This window comes from Dama dama, chromosome 32, assembly GCF_033118175.1.
Source record: "Dama dama isolate Ldn47 chromosome 32, ASM3311817v1, whole genome shotgun sequence".
NCBI lineage: Eukaryota > Metazoa > Chordata > Mammalia > Artiodactyla > Cervidae > Dama > Dama dama.
The window spans coordinates 42,609,320-42,628,063 of NC_083712.1; the positions used below are offsets into that span (position 1 = coordinate 42,609,320).

At 40.5% G+C, this 18,744-nt stretch overlaps 1 protein-coding gene across 2 annotated transcripts in view; it reads right to left on the bottom strand.

Moving 5' to 3' along the window:
• The window catches only part of KAT6A (lysine acetyltransferase 6A), a 107,004-nt gene that overhangs the window by 51,104 nt on the left and 37,156 nt on the right, over positions 1-18,744 (bottom strand). For both annotated transcript variants that reach the window (XM_061134684.1, XM_061134685.1), the window contains one exon: positions 2,311-2,419. In XM_061134684.1, coding sequence (XP_060990667.1) covers positions 2,311-2,419 — 109 coding nt within the window. The remainder of the gene's footprint in view (positions 1-2,310; positions 2,420-18,744) is intronic.

Below are 18,744 nucleotides of genomic sequence, written 5' to 3' on the forward strand. Positions count from 1 at the left end.
TGTGTGTACACATGGTCCTGTGTATATGAATACCTAACAAGCCTTGGCCATTTCTGGAAGAATAAACACAGAAACTGTTTACACCTGTAACATCCTAGGCTACAGAGCTATAAATATTTTTCAGGAAAAGGATTTTACATTTTACTTTATACCCTTCTGTGCTCTCATTTTTTAAACAATAACATGTTATGTTTATAACTAATAAATTTTTAAAATCCCATCATTTAAAAGTGAGTTATGTGCTCATGATTTAAGGCACTCAAGATAAAACTAAAACCTAAGCAATGTTTCTACTGTGATCAGAATTAACAGTAACAGAAAAAAAAAAAGTTTCCTCTCTCAAGAGTTATAATCAGTTTGATTCTCAAAAACTTAGGATAGCCAATTTGCTCGTAACTCTGAAAACATTTATCCATTTCCTCTAAAAATTGGTTATGTTTCCTTTTCTTCAGTGAGAGACAGGGTTGGCTAAATTATCTTTCTCTTTTCTATCAATAAATTTTCTTTTTTAAGAGATGATAAGAAATTTATCATCAAAACATCACTAACATCCAAGGAAGATGGGAGAAGTATAAAAAATCTCATCTATAATCTCATCATCCCAGAAGAGCTATTTCCATGTTCTACTTTTCCTTTCTAAACTAACTAAAGCCCTTGCATGGTTTTAATTACAGGATATGTACAGCTTTGCTCTGCTTTTCATTATTTTATTCAAGCAAACTTTATATTTACATTCCTTAAACTGATTATACTCCAGAGTTGACACACAAGAACCTACCTGATCATCTGCCTGTTGTAAATATTGACACAATTAGCCCATAACAGTTATTAGAACACTAAAATGAATTATTTCATGATTACAGATTCTTTCCTTCTTTTAAGTTAATTCCTTAGAATAAATTCCTAAAAGAGGAATTGGCAAGAGAAAGGAAATAAACATTTCTGTAGCTTGAGAGGTAGATCTGCCCTGCCAAAACATGCTCCAAGCCCTACGATGTAACATCCAGGGACATCAGCCGCGTACAAACATTTTATCACAATTTTATCAGCTCCAGTTTGGGCTCTCTTATCTTTCAAGCTTTATAAAAGCTCTAAAATAACACTTCACTGTTGCTTTGGTGGGCCTTCCTATTATTATTTGGGGAAAACATTTTTAATGTGCTCAACTCTTAATTTCTCTCATATAAACGACCTATTCATTGCCTTTGCCCCTTGGACTTTAAAAATGTAAATGCGCTCTTTATAGCTTTTGGCCCTTTGCCCAATGTTTAACACAATTATTTTTCTGAAACAATTCTTCCTGTTTAAAATTTGGGGTACTTCAGCTCTCAATTTGGAAAACACCCAAATTTCATGCACTTGACCACTTTCTTCCTTGGTGGCCGTGACGGACAAGCAGCCTTCCTGGCGCCACCACCAGCTCACGCCCTGCGCAGTCCTCTCCCGCCCCAGACAGGACTCTCAGCAGTGACCGTGTGACTGCTCACTAAGTGTAAGAGACGATGCCACTCCACCTGCTCCTTCTCTCTGATGGGCACCTCTGCCACGTCCCAGGAACCAGGCCTCGAAGCCCGTCCAGAGCTTGCCTCTTCAGCCCTTCCAACAGTCTTACGAAAAACCTTATTCTGGTATTAAATTCCCCTCCTCTTGAAGCACATAGTGTTTTCTGCTTTCTGGACTAAATCCTGTTTGTTACTGGTATAAAACACTGAATATTAAGCCAATGATCAAAGATACTACAAAGCTTCATAAGTTCTTAAAAGGTAGACAAGGAATATCTCTGAAATTAACAAATTAGGAGACTCTTTGAAAAATCCTTTTTAGAGCCCCAAATTTCACACAGCTCACTAAACTGCAGTCAACACTCTGTTTCTCAATATGACATATTGGAAGTTTATGTAAAAAAAAAAAAAAAAAATCAAATCTGTTATCATCCTGGTTCTATTCACAAAGGCCGAGGCGTAAATCAAGGGTAAGCAGTGATTATTAAAGAAACCAGTAATAAATTCCAACTGACTGCTGTGATTTGAACAGATGCTGGAGAGTGAAATATAAAGACTAACAGAGAAAAAAAAGAAGTTTATGAAAAGCTTTCTATAAAAAACAGCTACTAAGACCTGATTTAAGTTAACTGAATAAAACATTTCAATTATACATTTAAACTCCTCCCTCATCTAGAAGCTCATCTCAGGTACCTAAAACCAGAATCAAATGTAAATGTTACTCTCTTAAAGATCAAGTATACAATTTCGAGTTAAACATCCTCTTGCCGGACAAGCCCCGTGAGACGGCACACAGGGGGTCACCTACCACTGTTGCCGCAGTCCGCACAGGAGATGAGTTCCTCTGGCTTCTTTTCTCGGTTTTGCTCTTTTGTGCCAAGACAGAAACTACAGATGGGGATTGGTTCAGCAACTGGCTGTAAAGAAAAACACAATTCCCTCAGTACTGGGGCTTTTCCTTAGTGCTAACATAAAGACAGTAAAAGTACCATTTTAAATTCCTTTAAGAGTTGCATATAACTTTGGGACAAATGTATACCCCTCCAAAATTTCCAACTCACAAAGTAGATGGGTTTTTACCAAGCCTGCTTTGGCTACATCTTTACAAAGGGTCCTGACACTGGCAACTTTGGTCCAAAACCTCATACCCCAATCAGTTGGTCACTTAGAAACTAAAGGACACAATATGGGTTAAACAAAGCAAATCAACTACCTAAGAATGAAAAATTCAACAAAATTAAGTACAAGAAATCACAGTATTAGCCTTTACAAGGCATGTGATATAAGAGAAAAGTAGTAACAATCATAAAGAAAAGCAGAAGTCATTAGTGCAATGAGGCAAACAGAGCTCTGTGCAAATGGGAAAATAAATTCCAGTAGTGGGCCCGAAGAGATGGGTTGAATGAGGAAGACAATACATATTAGTGCCAGTACTTAATACATATGTGTTACGGTAATCTAAGAAGTCTGTCCAAGGACAACTGATAGTAATTGTTAAACGCAGGTTTAAACCTAGGTCTCTAGGTTCCTCCACAGCAGTGGATGGACAGAAGGGCAATACATGTAGTATAAACAAGGTAGACTTCGGGGTACAGTCTGCCAAGGCTAGTACTTTAAAGATACAGTTTCTGTGATAAGCGGGGGTGGGGGGCGTGGGGGGACGAGACAGAGAGACTAGATCAGTTCTTTAAGATTGCCACTGAAAATCTTATAAAGAAATTGGACTTCACCCTGCAGAAAAGAAGAACAACGTTACTGAACCAAGAGACGATCACCTGTACTTGAGAAAAATAAACCTAGTGGCAATAAAAAAGGCAGACTGGGGAAAAAGGAATGGAAATGAAAAACTAGCTACCGGCTCAGAAAGCAACCAGCTGTGGAAGTAACAGAAAAGGAAATGAGTTAACCATGACTCGACCCAGCAGCTGAACAACAACAACTTAACTGAAAAGCTGGTGACATCATCAACCATGAACGTCATCCTAGAGAAGAAAGTCAGGAGGAAAGGAAAGAGACGGCGAGTCTGATTTCAGGTGTGTTTCATCGGGAGGTACTCTCAGCTACCTCTCTACGCTAAGCTTGGTGCAGGACAGTGACACAAAGCCCTCCAGACGCTTTCAGTCTAGCGGGGAGAACAGATGCAACGTCCACAGGTATCAGGACAGAAGTACAACAATGGAAAACACAGGACCAAGTGATCAAGCAGGTGCAAGTGGGGTCAGGGAAAGGCTTCCTAGAGTTATCTGACAGGCCGGGCACACCTGAAGGGGATGTGAAAAGAAAATACAGACTCACAGAGAATCAGATTTGGGAGGCGGGTGGTATGAGCTTAGTTGGGTCTTAATAGAGCTTAAAATGCCTATCAAACATCCAAAGAGCAATGTCCATGGATCTGGAGTTCAAGAGAAAGGTTGACCTGGAAATTAAAATCTAGAAGTCATAGTCAGCCCTCCATATCCCTGGGTTCCACATCCTTGAATTCAACCAACTGTGGATCCAAATCAGTTGAAACTGGAACCCAGAACCTGCAGATACCCTGAGGGCTGACTACACATACAAAACAGCCATAACGCCATCAGCTAATGGGTTTTCCCATGGAGAACAGGTGGAAAGGAGAGCCAAGAACACCAATACGTAAGGGGCTGGCAGAGGAGAAAGCCTGGAAAATAAACAGACTAGTGAGAGAGCTCAACGGTACATCAATGTAAAAACGTCCAACACAAGCAAACTAACAGTATTGCTCAGCCAAGACATGAAATGAGAGATGAACAGCTGGAAGTTGTCCTTTAACAACTGTGGCTGTGGTAAAGACAACCACGTCCTTCCTTTAAAAAGAACCAGGGAATAAACCTGGCAAAGACGTTACATAGGAGCAGAAGCTTGAAGTAACCTCTAAAGAAGGCAGAAGTAAGGTCATGAGGTTTGAGCTTTATGCTGCAGCCTCCCAGGACGTCTAGAAGACTTTAACAGAGGAATGATATGAGCAAGATTTGAAGTTTTAAAAAGTCACTGTGTAAGTGGCTGGAAATGGATGGGAAGGAATACGATCTACATATGATCCAGGCCGTGAGTAACAAAGGCCTGCATTGAGGCACTGACAAAAGGACTGGAGAAGAGACATAAGAGGAATATAAAAGGCAGATCTGCAGGAACTGACGGGTAACTCGGGGGTAGGGAACAGAGAAGGGTGGAAGACCAGAGAGACACCATCAAAGCAGCGAAGAGGCAAGCCACGGAAAGGCAGATCTTAACACACATTTAACTAAGCAATGTTCATATCCAGCACGACATACATAAAAACCCTCACATGTCAGTCAGGAAAAGACAGAAGATTTCAACAGGTACTTCACAGCAGAAAACACATGTGACACAGGGCGGCACAGCGTCACCTCCTGGACCTAACCACGTCACACCGGGGGTGCTGCTCCTCTGACCTCGTAAGACCAGGCATAAAAATAATAAACATTTTAGCTACCAAAAAAAAAAACAGAACCCGTAGAGAAATACTATTACCAACAGTGATCATGATATTGTAACGTAACTGATAATTCCAGGGATTTTTTTTTTTTTTTTAATTTCAGGGCACTTTTTAAGCACAATTTGGGCAAGAGTAATAGCACTTTGAGAATTAGTCATTTCAGCTGATGAACTACAAGCCAAAAAGTGGTTTAAATAAATCATCGAGGTTACAACATAAATCTATGAGGTTTTCTGTGTGGATCAAATAGAAGTGCTAATCAGCTAATTGTGTGGTTTGTTCAGGCACATCCCTAACCATATCATGAAGTGTGAAAAAAATGACAACTCCAGATGATTCTCATCCCCAAAATATCATTGAGTATGAAGATCACTGAGACAGGCCAACATTACACTGTGTCTGTTCACTGTAAGAGCTGAGCCTGAAATGTACTGGAGTAGTGATATTCATAACATTTTCCAAGTAAACTACCAGCTGATTTCAATCGTCCTGTATCACAAAAAGAAGAACAATGATAATCCAAGAGCAAATCTTTAAAAATATGTATAGATACACAATATGCCATACAATCACTGATCTCAGAACTGTCAAAACATAGACCTTTTATCTCATTGTTCTCATATCTCTATAAAGTAAATCTATCCCTATTGCTACTAAAACAAGGAAAAAAAATTGCACCACACACCATTAAACACAGAAGCCAGAGTGAGCCCGCAGCATGGCGCCCACCTCTCATCCAGCCCAATGACATCCAGTTTCAAGACCCGCTGTGACCTGTAACCCGCCCCCCACACACACACACCCACAGGGTCTCTCCAACATCACCTGCTACTGCTCTCTCTCACACTCTACTCCTTCCTGCTTGCTCTTTCTTTGCAAGTCAGACGTTCCGAGACCTCTGCACCTTCTTTTCTTCTGTCTGGAGGCATAGCACTTCCCTCGATCCTTTAGACCTCGACTCAAAAGTCGCCTTCAGTAAGACTCTCTCTGACCACTCCATCTAACACCTCAAAACAATTTGCCAACCACAAAAACTCATATCCCCCCTACTTTATTTTTTCTTCTTAAACTCTCCTCACTAATTGAAATATTGTCTGTGTATCTTACCATTTGTTCCCCCAATGCAATGCAAACTGCATGAAAGCCATGATTTCCATTTGCTAAGGACTGTATTCTGCACTAAGAGCAGTGTCTGCCACACAATATGCATTTAAAGTGCTGTTCGGTGCTTTAACTAAATTACCCTGAACAACTGGAAACAATAAGAAAAGCATTGTCTGAAAGAGAACAATGAGTCAGTTATGAGCCTGACAGAGTTACGCACAGCTCAATAATATAAAAACACTCTACTGATTATTTAGTTTATATGCAGAGTGCATCATGCAAAATGCTGGACTGGATGAAGAACAAGCTGGAATCAAGACTGCCAGGAAAAATATCAATCACCTCAGATAGGCAGATGACACCACCCTTAGGGTAGAAAGTGAGAAGAACTAAAGAGCCTCTCGATGAAAGTGAAAGAGTAAAAAAGTTGGCTTAAAACTCAACATTCAGAAAACAAAGATCATGGCATCCGATCCCATCACTTCATGGCAAATAGATGGGGAAACAATGGAAACAGTAAGAGACTTCATTTGAGGGGGCTCCAAAATTACTGCAGATGGTGACTGCAGCCATGAAATTAAAAGACACTCGCTCCTTGGAAGAAAAGCTATGACCAACCTAGACAGCATACTGAAAAGCAGAGACATTATTTACTGACAAAGGTCTGGATAGTCAAGGCTATGGTTTTTCCAGTAATCAGGTGTGGATGTAAGAGTTGGACTATAAAGAAAGCTGAGTGCCAAAGAATTGATGCTTTTGAACTGTGGTGTTGGAAAAGACTTGAGAATCCCTTGGACTGCAAGGAGAGCCAACCAGTCAATCCTAAAGAAAATCAGTCCTGAATATTCAATGGAAGGACTGATGTTGAAGCTGAAACTCCAATACTTTGGCCACCTGATGCGAAGAACTGACTCACTGGAAAAGACCCTGATGCTGGGAAAAGATTGAAGGCGGGAGGAAAAGGGGACGACAGAGGATGAGATAGATGGTTGGATGGCATCACCAACTCGATGGACGTGAGTTTGATCAACCTCCCGGAGTTGGCGATGGACTGGAAGGCCTGGTGTGCTGCAGTCCAATGGGGTCGCAAAGAGTCAGACACGACTGAGCAACTGAACTCAACTACTGTTTCCAAGTGATTACATGGTCTCAATAACTAAATAAGATTTCTGCCACAGCAACCCACTGCTATTCGACTTCTCAAAAGTAGGGGGAGGTTTGTGGCCGGAGGCATGGAGGCATGTAGATTGTACCGTGTTGAGGAGTGACGCAGGCTGCCTTAAGCTCCGTGTTGAGACACCCACAATGATCACTAGATGGCAGCATTGAGACAAACACACAGCAGAGGTTCTGCTACTTAGCATAAGCAGGCTGAAGGTTGCGTGGCATTCAGACTTGGGTTTGGGAAATAACTTTGGAAAAAAAGAACAGCAAAAATATTGCCCAATGATCTCTACTACATGAGGCTAAAACATGAAAAAAAATTTTTTTTGGATACAATCGTTTAGACAATCTTAAATATAACATTTTCTAGGTGCTGAAATACATCATCTGATATTCTCATCTTTTTAAAGTCCAATTTTAATTTTTCCCACACTTGACTTTAATTTTTTAATACCACTATATTCTTGTCTTTGTCTCAATGTTCTAGCATCTTCTGAGGACCTCAAATCTATCTTTATGTTGTCTCTGTTTTTAAACACTGACATAAAGGATAGTCAAGAATCTGTTTTAATTATTTCTTTCAAAATTGAACTGAATGATAAATTCTACAACAGTGACCACCAGAATTTTCAAGGACAAAACTGATTTGTAAACTTAAATTTATGATTTTAGAAACCTCTAAGTGATCATGTCATAGACTCTGAGGTAATAAAGCTTTGTGACTTCTTAAAAGTTACAAATTCTCATTTTATGACCACTGGACATGATTAAGACAAGTTAGCAGAACCAATATTAAGAGTATGAAAGAAATACGTAATTCATACACGATTCTTTGAATTACTCAAATATGCACTAAACAGTAATAACAGTCGTATCGTTCTTCCTTAGACTTAAACATAAAATATCTACAAAGCACTACAAAGACAGATTTTAAGATGATGAAAAGCTTCTGGAAATGATAGCAGCAATGGCTTCAAAACACTGTGAATATACTCAATGCCACTGAATTGTACACTGAAAGATGTTTTAAATTTTTATGTAAATTTTACCATAATAAAAAATGAACACAAAAATTAAGTGGTATAGATTTTTCATATTCTCACAAGTCAGATAATTAAAGTAGTAAGGTCAAAACTGATGAAGGCGAGAAGCAACTACTATAATCTGTCCTCATCTTGAAAACCTGTGTCTTTTAACTGTTCCTTTGAGTACAGAAATTAAGACTTAGAGATACAGTTTTAACTCTCCCCAAAATGAAAATTTTTTTAATTACTAATAACAAATTCTGGTAACTGAATTTAACCATGAGCCATTTGATTCTCATTGTACCTACCCTGAAGTTGGTTACCTTTTAATCTAATTACATGAAGACAGCTCACCCTTAATGCCTTAAAATTTTTCTTGTAAAACAAGTCTAAGCATTAAGATGATTTAAGTAATAAGGTCAAAACTGATGAAGATGAGAAGAAACTACTATAATCTGCAATCAGGCACCACTCAGTCTGAAGCAGAAACCTCTTTCCAACCGCTGCGTATCTGACCCAGCTGGGTTCTGAGCCACGACAAGCTCTCCTCAAATCTACCCCCCAAACTTCTCTTCCTTATATTTAACTTCTCCTCAAGCTAGGGACCTCACCTACCTCTTTGAATTCTTCTAGTGGTTCAGAGCTATCTGTTTATCCTGTCTCTTTCTTCTCCTGCAATTACAATCAAGTAAAGTAAATTTAACTGCCAATTAACTTTCTTACATAGGTATTTATTTCACATAACTTGAAACTTAAATAATTTTCAGCACAGATATAATTTATTAGTTGATAACATGTACCGCTAAAGTATTGTTATGTATAATAAAGCAAAAAGAATGGCTTTGCTATATACATCAATAATACATACCCAAAGGATAAAGAGGAGGTATGTCTTAGCTTAGAAGAGAGGAAAGCTGAACTATTTTGCAGGTATAGCATAGTGAAGGAAAGCAAAACGTTGCTCAGTGACTGAGAGCACAACGGAAACAAAAATTGCTAGGTTTTCAAAGTACTATCCAAAGAATAAAATGTCTTATAAATGCTACTGTTTGGTAAGCACTGTAATATAAAATAACATTTGAGAAGATAGAGAATCAGGACTCACATTTTCGAAGCACTTTCAAATGTCAGTAAATAAAAAACAAAACCCATACAAAATAATTAGAAACCAATTAAACTGGTTTCACTTTTCACATTAACCACTTACACACATACACACAAAAAACTCTAAAGCAAGCTCTCTGAGAGAATAATTGCATGATTCGTTATTTCCAATACTAAAAGGGAAGCAAACTGGCCCATAAGAAAGAGTTCACTTTAGGAAATGCTGGAAGGCATTATACTCTGTGGAGAAGGCTGGACATTCTGACATACACCATCCACTTCAGTCGGGCAAGCCCTCCTCTCGGCCTCACCCAGCTCTTCACTACCAACGGCCTTGAGCAAACTCACGCTTCTCCCAAATCCTCTCCAACAGCTTAGAATTCAATCTGTCTTCACCTTTCCCAGAAAGACAACCCTGGTGCTAGTAGCCCAGCTGTGTCCAACTCTTTGTGCACCAGTGGACTGCAGCCCGCCAGGCTCCTCTGTTCATGGGGTTCTCCAGACAAGAGTGGGCTCCCATTTACTCCTCCAGGGAGAAAGACAACCCTCTGTAAGCAGAAATTACCCTAGAACTCTTAAGTCATGTCTTAAGTGCCTTGCACACAGTATGTACTAAATAAGCATTTATTGAAATTAAAACACAACAAAATCACACTTAGCTCCAAACAGGTTTATCAGTTGCTTACTCAAAGCCTTTTCTCCAAGAATCAATAACCTTCAGGGGAGATATACTTGGGCAGGATTTAATCCCTTCAAATTCTTCAGCACCCCATATGCTATTAAGTACTCTATGGTTGCTTATTAAACATTTTTTCCGGACAATCTTTTCCTTAAAAGTATACAGTTGTAAAAGAAACACAGTAATAAAACAACATGAATGGCCTGGGAAAGAGTCCATTCTCTACTATTTATAGTCTACAATAAGGTAACCTTGCATAATTTTAATCAGTTCCAACATAACCAATTAGCCATTACAAAGCTTTAATAGGGGTACTAAATTGAGTTCTTTTATTATGATGAGTTCATTCAATGACTTCTACAATTAGATATAATAATAAGATCATTGGGGAAAGAAAATAAGTTAATGATATAATTAGATCAGTAATGATCAATTTCAATTTACACTTTTACTATGTATATAGATTATTGCACATTTAGATGAGAAAGCAATAATCTGTCAAGACAGTATAACAACTTTCTATTTCTTAATCAGAGGTGATATCAAAAATGATAATATGCGTATTTGCTGGATTTAAATTCTACGCTAAGAAATCGTAACAAGTTGTCTTTCTTTCCCATATTCCTCAGTTATTTGAAAGCTCTGCTTTCTGTCTGTCAGACACATGAGCACGTATCAATTTCCTCATTCATCCAAATCCAACACTGCCAAGATCTTACTGCTGCTCCCTTCCTCTGTGGCCTTTCCTTCCTACTTCTGTTTCTTTTATACACCCATGGCTCTCCCCTAATTCTGAGTCACATCACCAATACAATGTTCTACACGGACTGACCCATCTTTCTTTGATGTGTTTCTGCACACTACTACCAGATCGTCCAGATCGTGGGTATGTGTGAAGCTGCTCCAGTCGTGTCTGACTCTTTGCAACCTCTGCACTGTAGCCCACCAGGCTCCTCTGTCCACGGGATTTTCCAGGCAAGAATACTGGAGTGGGCTGCCATGCCCTCCTCCAAGGGATCTTCCAGACCCAGCGACTGACCAAGGGATCGAACCCAAGTCTCTTCTGTCTCCTGCACTGGCAGGAAGGTTACCTCTCCTGCCACCTGGTTTTCACCCTCCTCAAATCCTACCGTCTTTAATCCAGTTACTTTCCTGGATCAAAACGTGCACACCCCCACTGCCAGCTCCTGTCACTGCTATGCCGCTCTCTCCACCACACACCAAACCGCCTCTCTCCCACTATCTTGGTCTACTCCCAACTTCTCACTTGGCCTCAAATGCCACACTGAATGCTCTTTCTCCAGGTTATTTTACCCCATCCCTCAAAGTTCTCTGTATCCCTGCCTCTAAGATTCAACTCAGTAGCGCTTAGGGACAGACTGGGTTCCTTACTTACAGCATCACATTGGCCATGTTACATAACTCTCTGGTGCAAAATGGTACAACATACCTACTTTTCAAGTTACTAAGAAGATTAAATGAGATAAAAGTTATGAGAGTGTAACTCAAACATAAGCACCTAAAAAAGCAGATTTCTTATACCCCTCTTCAAAACTGTATCTATCCTTCAAAGCTTACCATTGTTAAGTGACTGCCTTTTAAGTCAGAGCAAATTTTTGTTCTGATCCCCTCAAAAGGCACAGTGATTAAAATTTTCCATGGACTAACAGATTTTCTATATATGGCATTTATTTGCATGACAGCATTAAGTTTTTTTAAGTCTTTCTGCACACACAATTACCACTTTAAAAAAAAAAAAAAAAAAGAACTATACAGGTACTTGAGTATAAGAGCATTAGCAAAATAATATCTTCTATGCTAAAAATATACAAAAGTGATGGTTTACAAGGAGAAAGATGTTCAACAAGACTTTTGTGTTCCCTTACATTTTTAAGAGACATTTATTTACCAGCATTTATTCTAACCAAACTAAGGTCTAAAACAGGTACCAAATTGGCAAACAGCATCATTTCCTCAAGTCTGACCAAAAATACTAACTGCCCCGTATCTGACACAACATATGGGGCACTGCAACGGTCAGTCTGAACTGGAAGGGCCCTCAAAAACCATCACACACGCACTTTACCAGACTAAAAACACGGTCAAAGGCTACAGAAGACTAAGCAAGTGATTAAACTCAATACTCAAAATCAGGTATACATTCTAAATTCAATAACTAGAGTACTAACTCTAGTCAAAAGCTTCAACTCAGTGACTCAACCTAAAGATAAAATAATTTTTTTAAAAAAAGAAAGAGCTTACAGATGGGAAAGGCTGAGTTTTCATCACTGGTGGACAGTAATACTATCACTAATAATGTGACGTGGCAGGATTTACTCTTACACACTTAAAACTAAAGCTGACCAAGGGTCCTCCCCTGCCTTCTTCAACAGGGAGCGTCATCCACAGCAACCCCTCGGGCGTCCAGGGGTCAGGACACGGCCCTGTCGCTGCCGTGGGCCAGGGTTCAGTCCCTGGTCAGGGAACTAAGATCTCGCAAGCGGCACAACACAGCCAAAACCAAGCTTGTTCAAAACAGGAGAGCAATCTTTTACCCCTTTCCCCAATTACAGAGAATGATGAAGGAGGGTATAAGAAAAACAAAAACGCAGAAGCCAGGGCACATCCCTGCTAAAGAGCTCTTGTGTTTTAGCTAAGCATCTTAGAGTCCTGGTAAACAAGGAAGGCAAACTGCCTGCCTACGAAATGGAGAGAGGGGGTACTGACAGAGGGTCAAGGAAGCGGGAGGAGGAGGGGGTGTGGAGAAAGAGGTGGCCGGGAATAAATTCCAAGGAGCAGGCTGGTCAAAGGACTGCGAAGATCTGTATAACACTCCATTCTAAGACTGTTTCTGTGCTACAAGAGAAATCTTCAAACTTGCACTCCACATGAAAAAGAGAAGCGAGCAACTTTTCAATAATGAAAAAACAGTGAGGGAACTTCAGTTCTGTTCTTCCCGGAGCAGCGCAGAGGGCAGAGGGCCACTCAGGGAGGCCAGCCTCACCGCTGTGGCTGCAGGGAAAAGGCTTCCCCACCTACAGGCCCCAGGACCACCAGAGAAAGCAAGAACACTTATTACAACTTTGTCGGCATCTTCATTTTAGTTTTAACAGAAAACTTTATCCTCGTAACGAAATTGTTACATTCTTGTTTAAAAAGTTAGAGAAGAAAGAGAGAGAAGACAGTGAAATCCCCCCTCTTCCTCTCCCACAATAACCACCATCCACTGAGCACCCAAAGTACCGTCACATACACTTCACAGGCACCAACACATTTAGGCCCAACAACCACCCTATGGGGTAGGGACGCTGATCACCATTTTCCAGATGAGAAAATGATTCCCAGAAAGACTAATGCAGCAGAGCCCAGACAGAAACCTAGGTATTCTGGCTTCAGAGCCTATGTGCTTCAATCTGGAACTGTGCAGTTTCCGTTCATATACACTGTTCTCAACTCTTCCTCTATAGACAGTTTAAATCACACACATAAATAGGCTCATATGACATATGATGTATAATCTTCTTTTTGTTACATTTATTTCCACATCAGTAAATCTAAATCAACATCATCTTTCTAATGGCTAGAAAACATTCATTACATGTTCTAAGATAACTTAACCAATCCCATATAAATGAACATTTAATGCTTCTAATATTTTATTATATCCAATACTATAATCAAATACCCTTGTACACACATGTTTGCTCACTTTGGGGACTGTTTCCTCAGGATATATTTCTTGGCCTGGAATTGCTGGGTCAAAGAGGTGCTCATTCCTAACATTTCTGATGCACGCTGCCAAGCGCATTTCAGCGAGGCTGGCTCCCACCGGCAGTGTCTGTGCCGGCCACGAAGCTGTCCTCTCTCAGCTCCATGCTCACCCTCAGGCGGCTCTGAAACGCTGGGCTCAGAAGGCCCATTTGGCTTCTCCTCACTCTGCGGCGTTCCCAGGAGGCCCCAGCAACCGGGGCGCTGGAGGGCAAGCAGACAGAGAGCGGCAGAGAGTGGACGAGCCCCTTCCGGCCGCTCTCCTGGGCCGGCCAGGGCCGGCTGAGCAGCACGGGCGGCTGCGGTCTTCAGCTGCTAGCAGCTCTCTCAGAACCGCCTCCATCTCTCGTGAGTGCTGCTTCCCGACTGCATCTCGCCTGATACATGGCATCTCTATCCTTTCTTACAATGTTCACTTTGTACTGGAGCATTCTTGATCGGCAACGAGTGCTGGTTACAGGTGTACGGCGACGTGTGCTACTCCTGCCTTAGCGACGCAGCATGTCTACCTTCAGGTCAGTGTCCTGGACGCAACTGTATCCCTCCAGGATTCGTATGGTGAAACTCTAACCCTCGCAGGACTGTACCTGGAGACAGGACTTACAAGGAGTTAAAGTTAGGAGAGATTACAAGGGTGGGTCCCCAAGAGGCCTGCGGTGCTCCAGGGGCAGGAAGAGTCCCCAGGAGTGTGTGCACCCAGAGAAAGAGAAGGTGACCATCTGCAAGAGGAGAGAGGCCTCAGGAGAAGCGAACCCTGCTGGCGCGCCAACCATGGACCTCAGCCTCCAGAGCTGTGAGAAGAGGAGGGTCTACGTTCTGAGCCACCCAGTCTGTGGGGTTCGGCAGTGGAAGCCTCGGATGACTGAGGCAGGTAAAAGCGCCTCACACAAGTCTCGTCTTCAGTGTTACCTCTACACACTACTGTCCACACCATCTATTATGTATAAGGACACTGAATCTGATGCTGGAGAAACTAGATGTAACAAAACTAGTTCCTTGCTTCTGGGTCTTAGAATCTAGTTGTAAAAACAGAACATACACATTAAAAACACATTAGAACAGATCACCAGCCCAGGTGGGATGCATGAGACAAGTGCTCGGGCCTGGTGCACTGGGAAGACCCAGAGGAATCGGGTGGAGAGGGCGGTGGGAGGGGGGATCGGGATGGGGAATATGTGTAAATCTATGGCTGATTCATATCAATGTATGACAAAACCCACTGAAATGTTGTGAAGTAATTAGCCTCCAACTAATAAAAAAAAATAAAAAATAAATAAAGAAAAAAAAATACATTAGAATACAGGGTAACACATGAGAAGGAACAAATACAATGAAAATACTATAGTTAAAGGCACCCAAATGAACCTATTTATAACAATGCTTTCCTAAAATGAAAAAAAAAGCAGGACCTCATCTTATTTTTTAAAGGTTTATATAAGTCTTTCCTTAATAGCTAAAACTATTTTCTTCAGACATGGATTTAAACAGTCTCACCAAACTATGGAAAAGCATAAAAATCTAATTTCTCTAAGATCACTGGATACATTTTACACAGTCCAGATACTCAACTTCATTAGCAGTCTTGAACTTCCAGATCTCATATTATCTTCTTTAATTCAACACAGTAAATAAAAGAAATCACTTCTGTTCTAGAAAGGTCTATCTGCAATGCTGATCTACGGTTAAAAATCAGTACTTCTCTCAGCTGTCTTCAAAGTCCTTTGAGAAGACATCCCTCTTCCTGGAGAACGGATTTTTTTTTTTTTAAGCAGTGTAATAAGCTCAGGGAGATAGCAGGACCATACTTCTCCACACCACCCGAAGGCTGCCCAGGCACACGCATGCTGATGCCGTGTGTTCACACCCCAAGCCGGTATTCTATCAAACTAAACTCTCTCTTTCAGACATTAATATATTTCGTCCTCAACATTACCCCTATAAGAGTATAAGTAAAGCCTGAAGTGTTTCGCAGGCTCGAAGCCTGAGGCCAGCAGCTTTTCGGAAGAGAGGACGGTGTCCTGAGGAGGAGAACACGGAGATGTCAGGCTCCACGCGGCGAGCCCTGAGCGCGCAGACCACACGCACCGGAAGAGCCGGGGAGGCGAGCCGGAGCAGCCAGCCTGGCTCACGCTGCACGTTCCTGGCAGACACTCAACTCCTTCTGCTGCTTTCCTAGCCGGCACATCTATCTATGTAATGTCACCAGATCCACGGAGGGAGTGAGGCTGAGAGGAGGGGGAGGAGGAGAGAAACTGCTTTGCAGGCTGCCCGCCCCTCCGCACATGCTGCTACTATACAAAGGATGCCTCGAAAGCCAGTGCGCTGCCACTGTGCAGATCCAAATGCTGCACACGCACGCACACACACGTGCACTCCACCCAAAGAACAACTGCAGAAGGCAGAGCTGTCTTTGGGAAGGAGAAAGTCTATAATTAAAGTCCTAATTCACAAGAAATGACTCCCTTCTGAAACTGCTGTCAGCTCTTGGAAAAAGGAAGGAGTTGGGGAGGTATTCTAACCCCGTGGGCAAACAGCTAGCGTCCACAAAAAAAGAGACTGAGCTGGTCTGGTCCATGCCCACTACAAGCATGTGCTACCACAGAAGTAAACCCGCAATACTTCTGAGAAGCAAAAGCATCCTGTGTAGTAACAATTACTTTATATATACCTAATGTAGTTACCTTAGACATACCTAATACAGTTACTTGCCAATAACTACAGAGAATAAAAATGAACTTTAAGAAACAGTTCAGATACCCTAGAAATGCAGTATATGTAGGAAAGTTTGCTGTTCTTAGCACTCGAGTGTGTGTGTGTGTGTGTGTGTGTGTGTGTGTGTGTGTGTGTGTGTGTGTGTATACAATAATACCGAAACCAAAACTGGAACTGAAATATCAAAGTACAGATCAGAATTTAGAGCTCGTAGAAACTCAACACCATTAGTTTCAATAAATAGATACTCCAACCCCATGACACATTATATGAATCACTACTACCAAATGCAATACATGGAAAAAAAAAAAAAAAACTGAGTATTTATTTAACCTGAGAAACTGATCTATTTTAGTCTAAAACCAAAAATGCCTTTTCAAGATCAAAATGCTGTATCTCTGAAAATAGCATACAATCTGCCCTTAAGAATGTGTCATAAGAAACAAACAGGAAATAGCGTGTGTTGAAATCAGTAGTTATAAATAACTCTGTTCTACACTGACATAGTTTATACACAAAATATAGTAGCTTCAACGAACAGTTGTGCTTAGGACTTCCTTCAATTTAAATTTTAAAATCAGCTAATTAAGGAGACAGCTTGACAGGAAGCTATCCAACTTCTGTGGTCCAAGTTATCCAATGAGGGGCCACTTGACCTGTCATGTTCTTTATTTGTAAAATGAAAATATTTGCCATGATTATCTCTAAAGTCTCTTTCAGTTCTTAATTTCTAGAAGTACAGGTATTTTAAACACAAAATAGTTTTGTGTTTAATAAGTTTCCTACTTTCAAGGAACTCATATATGTAGTTAAGGGTAACTGCAATGGGTAATCGTAAATGAATTAGCAAATAACGTAAGACAGAGACGGACCAGAGGAGTGACGTGACAGGTGGACTGATCAATGAGGCACTGAGCGGAGAGTCCTGACTTTAAGGGGATAGTATCTGAAGTGAAGCTGAAGCTGAGATAACTTCAAAACAAACTAATGGAGCAGAGTTCTGCTGGGACCAAGAGGTTCATTAGGATTCAAATTGTTAACTTCATAACCCCAGTCAATTAATTCAAATTCCATGTAGTCATTATTTCATTATCTGAGCTCTACTGACAAGGAAGATATTACGCTTTAAGGTTTAAAAGATGTTAAACATTAACAACATAAAACACGTTTGCAAATTTTGTATTACTTAGCCCCAAGTACCTCAGCCTAGTCTGAGTGATTTACACAGAGCCAGGGAGACTAATAGAAGATTAGGGCAAGTGTGAGCATGACAAGCTTGATTCATAGATAGTAAATCATAAAGCCCAGCTCACTAGGATAAATAATTCAAAGCTAACATTTTTAACTCCAAAAACCCCTAAAGCTTAATAAGCAAAAACAAACCCTGCCTGTCCTCCTGTGATACTTTAACACTGTTCTTAACTGAACTTTCCATGATACCTTCCATGATGATGAAAATGTTCTAGATCTATGCTAACCAATGGCCACATGTGGGATACTAGGTACCTGAAATGTAGCTACATTAATTTTTTTTAATTTTTAAATTGAATTAGCTACATGCAGTTAATGGCATCTGTATGGGTACCATTCTAGAAAATCTGTATAGAAGGAAATCACATTTTAAAACTCACAAAGTTTTAAAGTTGATACATAAAAACAGATTACAAAAATGGAATACAACAATGTCTACAGAGCAAATTTTGACCGTGAAAACAATTTTTTGACGAACTCTCCAGTGTATGACTACCTGCACTATGCCCTGTGTGAGGCCTGTTTTTCATTCCAAGGGCCTCCCATCACATCTCCCCTGCCCTTTACTGTAACGCTGAGGGTTTAGTTTAGCCAGCCGCTGAAAATACAGCTAGTTACCGCTACTCTCCTCATTCTCGCCGTAAAATGGAGATAACTCGTCTGACTCGATTAAATGAAACCAAATGGTAACCACTAATTACTCTGAATTAAAACATAAAGAGGCATTGTCACTACTTTATATAGGAATACAATTTTAAGTACTGTTTTTAATGTTGCTATCTCAAGAAATTTCACAATAACTGAGATTCTCACTGAACAACCATGTATAGTTCTATTTATCCAAGGCGCATATAACAAGGAAGTTAAAAAAAAAAAAAAGAAAACTAAGAAAAGGCATAACAAAAGTGTCTTCGTTAAAAATGTTACATATGAAGTGGCTCTAAAGTGATTGTGTGT